Genomic DNA, 6,443 nt, shown 5'->3' with positions numbered 1-6,443 from the left:
TGCGCTATTTTGCAGGGCCCTAAGGATGATTTTGTGAGCATCCTGGGAGCCTCTGATGCCACAGTAGGGAAGCCTAAAGGGGTTACCTAGCTAAGGACCCCTGAACTTCATCACATAAAGCCCACCTTGGCAATCTCGCTTGATGGTTCTGCATCAAGCTTAGAACACACGCACACTGGCCGGCGCCGCGGCTCACTAGGCTAATCCTCTGCCTGCGCGGCCAGCACACTGGGTTCTAGTCCCGGTTGCCCCTCTTCCAGGCCAGCTCTCTGCTGTGGCCCCGGAGTGCAGTGGAGGATGGCCCAAGTGCTTGGGCCCTGCACCCAAATGGGAAACCAGGAAAAGCACCTGGCTCCTGGCTTTGGATCAGCGTGGTGCTCCGGCAGCAGCGGCCATTGGAGGGTGAACCAACGGAAAAGGAAGACCTCTCTCTGTCTCTCTCTCTCACTGTCCACTCTGCCTGTCAAAAAAAAAAAAAAAAAAAGCACACACACATGCACTCATCGCGTGCCTGTGCACACACAGGTCCCAGGCCTGGACAGAGGTGTGGGATGTGATGGAGGGGTGTTGTGAGGCAGAGGACACCCTTACCCTCATGGGCGCTTCTAGTGCAACCAGAGAACCAAGGTCGGCATGAGGGCACCCATAGCAGCCGACCCATGGCTGCACAGAATGGTCTGTGCAGGGCTTGGGCCAGGACTAGGTATTTTAGGAGGGCTTCCTGTAGGTGGAGGGTCTTGGAGGACAGTGGGATTGGGAGAGGTGGGGTAGGACAGGTTCCTCCAGGCGGAAGCTGTTGTGCTACAGCAGGTTGAGCCGCTGCCCGCAATGCTGGCATCCCATATGAGTGCCAATTCAAGTCCCAGCTGCTCCACTTACGACACAGCTCCCTGCTAATGTGCCTGGGAAAGCAGAAGAAGATGACCCAAGTCCTTGGGGCCCTGCACCACGTGGCAGACTCAGGGGGTTCCTGTTTCCTGGCTTTGACCTGGTCCAGCCTTAGTTTTTGTGGCCTTTTGGAGTGAGCCAGTGGAAGAAAGATCTCTGTCTTTGTATCTCTCTCTCTCTCTCTCTCTCTCTCTCTCTCTCTCGCTGTAATTGCCTTTTAAATAAAACAAATTCTTTAAAAGATTTATTTATTTATTTCAGAGGTACAGTTAGAGACAGAAGGAGGGAGAAACAGAGAGAAAGGTCTTCCATTCACTGGTTCACTCCTCAAATGGCTGCAACGGCTGGAGTTGGGCCGATCCGAAGCCAGGATCTAGGAGCCAGTGGCTTCTTTCGGGTTTTCCATGCAGGTGCAGGGACCCAAGCACTTGGGCCATCTTCTGCTGCTTTCCCAGGCCACAGCAGAGAGCTGGATCAGAAGAGGAGCAGCCAGGACTCAAACATGCACCCATATGGGATGCCGGCACTGCAGGAGGAGGCCTGTTGCGGCACAGTACCAGCCTCCAAATAAAATGCATTAAAAAAATCTTTAAGGACTCTCCAGGCTGAGACTGGGCCCTGTGGAGCAAGACCCTCCTGCTGCCTGTTGGCTAAAGGAGCACAGGCTGAGGACAGCCCTGCTTGGGTCCCAGCGGCCAATGCCCTTGTCTGCCATTGCCGCAGGCCCAGCCAGAGCCAGAGTAGGGAGTGCGGGATGTGCCACAGGCCCCAGCTGGGCCTTCAAGGGGAAGCGGAGGGTGAGCATGCAGTCACCTCCTCCCATCCCCGCAGGCCCACGGGTGCCACATTCAGGTGACAGACACGGCCACACAGTTCCGTCTGCCCCGCTCCCATAGACGTCACACACCTGTGTGTGGGTTCGCAAGACACATCATTTATTCCGTGCGAGACTGGGGAGGATGGGAGAGAGGAATGAGGTTCTCAGTGGCCTTTCCTGGGCTCCGCTGGAAGCTGGTCTGTTCTGAGTCCGTTTGCAAGTTCTGAGCAAGTCTCTGTCTTGCTGTCCCAACCGTGGGGCGAATTCCTGCGTGGCACTGCCCACTCCAGACCACTGCCCTGCTGTCCTACTCCAGGGGCCGGAGGGGCAGGCGGCTCTGGTAGGCCAGCTTCGGAGACTAGCGAGGGGTCCAGGGAGGAGGGGATGGGCCGTGAGCCAGGCACCTCTGCAGCAGCCAGGAAGACCCTCGTGCTGTGCCCGGGCGTGGTGGGGTGGGCAGCCCCTCACTCCTGGCCGGGGTGCTCGCCCACAGACCACTTCACCTCCCCTGTCCGCAGAGTCACTATGTCCTCGTAGGTAGCAGTCTGGTCAATGTCGAGACCCTGGAGACAGAAAATGGAGCTCAGGCCTGGGCTGGACCCTGCCCACACCCCCAGACGGTGGCCGCGGGCCCAGCTGCGCCTTACCTCATAGGTGTGATCTTCCTCCATCCCGGCCTTGCTGTCATCCTGGGGGAGGAGAGATGAGGACCAGTGTGTTAGCGCCTCCAGCCCCACCTCCTGCTGGGCCAAGCTTGGGAGGGCCCGGCCCAGGCAGAGGGTGGGAGTGAGGGGCAGCTGCAAGAATGGCTGACATTCCACAGGGCCAAGGGGAGACTGAGACCCTGCACACGTCCGGCCTGCCCTGGAGCCCCGCCCCGGCCCCCGGCCTGGCCCTGCCCATGGTCACCTTGTCCAGCAGCAGGAAGATGGGCACAATGATGAAGAGGATGATGAGCAGGGTCTGGATCATGATGATGCCGTCTTTCAGCGTGTTCCGCCGCTTCAGCTGGGCCAAGGTGCTGAGCCCTGGGGGGAGAGGGCGTGAGACTGGGCTCAGGGGTCTCGCGGGAGCCCACCCCTCGGCCACCTCCCTGGACGGCGCAGCTGGCTGCGGGCATGGCCCTCTCCTGACACACACCCATGACGCGCAGCTCCGTGCTGCAGCCCCAAATGGCATCCTTGGCGGCCCCTGAGCGTTGCTGCTGGCACATGTAGATGCCGTTGTCCTCAAACTGGATGCCCTGGATGGTGAGGGTGGCCATGGTGCCGTTCTGGGTCTGCAGGACTCGGTCGGGTTCTTTGGGTACCTCCTGCGGCTGCGCTTCCATGTTTGGTTTCCGGAACCAGCTCATGGAGTTGGTGTCGTTCGAGTAGCACCGTAACTTCACCACGGAGCCCCGTTTCCGGGCCATGAAGCGTGGGTGCTGCCAGATCCGGGAACAAGCGCTTCCTGTGGGCACCAAGGCCAGGTTCAGACTCCCGCTGGGTGTCTGCCAGCCCCGCCCTGGGGCTTCCATCCTTGGCGGGGGGGGCGCTGACCCCAGTCCAGCCTGCCCCACTGTCCTTGCTTTTTGGGGTGGGGGACAGTTGGAAGGTGGGGGTGCAGGGAAATTGAACCACGTAAGAGGCCACAGGCCAAACCACGGACCCTCCCTGCCCTTCCTTTCCGCCCCTCCGCCCGCTGGAGTTTCCTTTACAAGGCCCTGGGACCTTCCTGTTCCTTGCATGCCCGTTGTAACAGCGAGCTCCAGTCCCCACCCCAGGGCCCGACCACACGGGTCAGCCTGCGACCTGGCTGGGGACTTCTGGCTCTGCTTCCCCTTGGCTGCCTGGCCTGAAATCCTCAGGGGCCCCCCCACTGCCCCAGGGGACAATGGCCGAATCCTTAGCCACCCACGGAGGGCCTCTTGCCCTGATCTGCCCCGCTTCCTGCTCCTTGCTCAGCTTGGGATTCCTCCCAATGCCTCCAAGCAGTCTCCGGTGGCCCCCTGAGGCCCCGAGCCCTCACTCGAAGGGCTCATTCCAAGGCTGAATCCCATTCCCCAGTTCGACTGACTGGGGCCTGAGGCATCATGGAATTCCTTGGGGTCCCCTGCTCTGAGCCCGAGTTCATCCAGCCCCTCAGAGACCATGACTGCAGCACACCTGTCTAACAAGGATGACAGCTGGCGGGGGTGGCACCTCCTGGGAGAAGAGACCCTGTGGAGGCCTGGGGATGAGAGTCCTGGGTGGGGAGACCCAGGCGGGGATGGGACAGTGGCCGGCACTGGTCACAGACACACTTGCCCCCAGAAGGCATGGGTGAGGTCACTGACCTTTGGAATTTGGGTTCGGCTCCTTTGCTTTGACTGCCACCGGCTCACCTGCTGGGTGGGAGGAAGGGGCGGGGCAAAGTCAGGCCCTTCCCCTTGCAGTGGTTGCCCCGCCCCCTGTACCCTCCTTGTTCCCAGCACCACTTCCTCCTTCCATAAGTGCAGCTTCAGGACCCCTGAGCCCTCCCTGCCCCATCCTGAGAAGAGAGGAGCCCAGTGGGGGTACCCGAAGCCCTGCCCCAGCCACCTCTCTGCCTTTGACCCTCCGGGTGGCCTTGAGCAGGCGCCAAAATGAGACAAGAAGGAAGTCACAGTTCTTTTGTCTTCCTGCCGGGGAGGGGAACATTTCTGGACTGTGCATCTCCCAGGCTCTGGCTGGAGCAGCCTCTCCCTGCCTCCTCCCACACGGTGCTCCCAGGGTCCTGGGGCCAAGCCCCACACCACCCCTTTCCTCTGTCATAGCTGCCAAGCCTGGTGTGCTCCCTAACCCCGCCGCTCGACCCAACCAACACCCTCCAGGCTGCAGACCCGGAGCCCATCACCGCGGTTGAGACCCCTGGTCCTGGGCCCCGGCAGGCAAAGAGGGAGACAGGAGGCAGAAAGTGTGATGCCCAAAAGGAGGTTGGTGAGAGCAGGAGACCGAGCGGGCGCCGACAGACGGTGACACAGACTGGTGACACAGAACGCAGCCGGCCAGCAGGCCTTGTCCCGGGGGGGGGGGGGGGGGGACTCTACCTGAAAGCAGCAGCAGCAGTAGCACCAGCCAGTTTCTGGCCGTGGGAGACAGCACCAGCCAGGCCATGGTCACGGCTCTGTCCCGGACCCCAAGCCCGTGAGGCCGTCCAAGGCTCCTGGGGAGAGCGTGTAACTGCCTGAGCTACAGGCTGTCCCCTCCCCACATCTTCCTCACCAGGCCCCTTCCTGCCATGCAAATCCGGACCCAGGGGAGGCACCAGCTCTCCGGGGACCCTGGGGGAGGGCGGGCTCTTGTCAGCTGGGCTGCTAGATGCCTGAAGCTCGCCCCCGTTTGGGCGGCACAGCTGAGGTCCGTAGTGGAAGCCCCGGAGGTGGGTGGGCTTTGAGTCTTTGGAGGGGGAGGGGGCCTGCACTCGTCTCCCTGCATCCCCATCTTGCCTGCGCTCATCCGAGGCCTGCCAGCCCCTTGAAGGCCAGGGCCCGGCTGACCAGTCTTCTAGGCACATGCAAGCCTGTGAATGGAGCTGAGCTCGGGCCCTGGTGCCCTGGCCCAGCGCTCAGCCTGCAGGGAGAGGAAGGACCGTGCAGGAGGCCAGGGAGCTGCCACATTGATAGTTGACCCTGAGGAGGAAGGCAGCCTCAGAGGTTCTTGAGCAGGCCAAGTTGGCAGCCCCCCGGGCAGAAGACCTGGCTCCTCGTGCTAGGGGAGTTTCCTGGGGGCTGCACGAGGAGGTGGAATTTGGTGCAGAAGGTGTAGAGAAAAGACAGCACTTAGCACACAGGCTCAGAGGGCTCTGAAGTGCTGCCCACTGCTCCAGGGGGTCTTGGACAGGGGGGCGGCTCTGAAACTCCCAGCACTCTCTCTCCCTGTCCTGCCTGTCCTCACCGCAGCCCCGGCGGTGAGGAGCTTGTCGGAGCCCCTCACCGTGTGGGGGGTGGAGGGGGGCTGCTACACAGGGCCGGCCCATGAACCTCAGCCCCGCAGCTGAGCCCACTCTGAGCTTTGTGATGGCGGCTTCTAGCCGTCTCGTCCCCTGAGCCCTGCGACAGGAAGAGGCTGAATCCTCCCCACCACCCTCCACATCTCAGCCCGTGCCTGGGCTGGGACCTCTGGGAAGCAGAGGGTCTGGGCCGTGCCCACGCCCCCAGAGCCCCCAGCCCCAGTCCTGCACCCAGGTGTGATGGAGCGAGAGCCACGTCCTAGGGGCACAGGCCAGGACCTGAGCTTTGGAAACTGGGCCCAGGGCTTGTTTTCACCCAGGCACAGCTCGTTCTGGGCAGTCCCAGCTGTTCTTGCCTTGTTTCCAGATGTTCCCATGAAAAAACATTTTTCTGACAAGGTATCAGATGTTCGGGTCACAGAACAAACAGCCAGGGAATGGGAACATCACCTGAGGTCATCTCGGGACCACAGGCCCCGGGCCTTGTGATGGTGGCTGGAGGGACAAGCCTGTGGCCTGTCCAGACTTCACCTTCCCAGGCCCCTGGTCTGAGAGAGTCCTTGGTTAGCCTGGGGGCTTGTGTCTCCCCAGCGCTGGGAGGGTGACTGGGGATGGCTTGGGCACACGTGTGGCACACGTGCACTCACACATGTGTGTTGCCTGGGTGGTGGTAGAGCCTGCTCAGGGAGCACACGTGTGGCATGTGTGTACTCACACATGTGTGTTGTGCGGGTGTGGCATGAGTGTACTCACACATGTGTGTTACCTGGGTGGTGGTGGAGGCTGC

The 6,443-nt window shown here is 61.6% G+C and overlaps 1 protein-coding gene across 2 annotated transcripts; it reads right to left on the bottom strand.

Moving 5' to 3' along the window:
- Positions 1-1,800: 1,800 nt before the first annotated feature.
- On the bottom strand, positions 1,801-4,940 carry CD79B (CD79b molecule). Of its 2 annotated transcripts, none has more exons than XM_002719479.5 (6): positions 4,755-4,940; positions 4,023-4,070; positions 2,846-3,157; positions 2,615-2,733; positions 2,353-2,394; positions 1,801-2,268 (listed from the first exon to the last, which is right to left on the bottom strand). In XM_002719479.5, exons 1-6 carry the CDS (start codon positions 4,819-4,821, stop codon positions 2,170-2,172), a joined length of 687 nt encoding a protein of 228 aa, XP_002719525.1. In that variant the 5' UTR covers positions 4,822-4,940; the 3' UTR covers positions 1,801-2,169. The 2 variants fall into 2 exon arrangements, with proteins under 2 accessions (XP_002719525.1, XP_008269925.1); XM_008271703.4 differs by having other exon boundaries at positions 4,023-4,073; positions 4,755-4,929.
- Positions 4,941-6,443: the final 1,503 nt, after the last annotated feature.

Source organism: Oryctolagus cuniculus, chromosome 17 (genome assembly GCF_964237555.1).
Source record: "Oryctolagus cuniculus chromosome 17, mOryCun1.1, whole genome shotgun sequence".
NCBI lineage: Eukaryota > Metazoa > Chordata > Mammalia > Lagomorpha > Leporidae > Oryctolagus > Oryctolagus cuniculus.
This window is presented reverse-complemented; position numbering and strand designations above follow the sequence as displayed.

What these genes read in the sequence shown, in the direction of transcription:
- CD79B (XM_008271703.4), bottom strand. Translation starts at nt 4,821, where the DNA reads ATGGCCTGGCTGGTGCTGTCTCCCACGGCCAGAAACTGGCTGGTGCTA. An exon ending in GCCGAACCCAAATTCCAAAG is followed by an intron (nt 3,158 to 4,022) that starts GTCAGTGACCTC and finishes TGGTGCCCACAG; the next exon opens with GAAGCGCTTGTTCCCGGATC. An exon ending in AGGAAGATCACACCTATGAG is followed by an intron (nt 2,269 to 2,352) that starts GTAAGGCGCAGC and finishes TTCTGTCTCCAG; the next exon opens with GGTCTCGACATTGACCAGAC.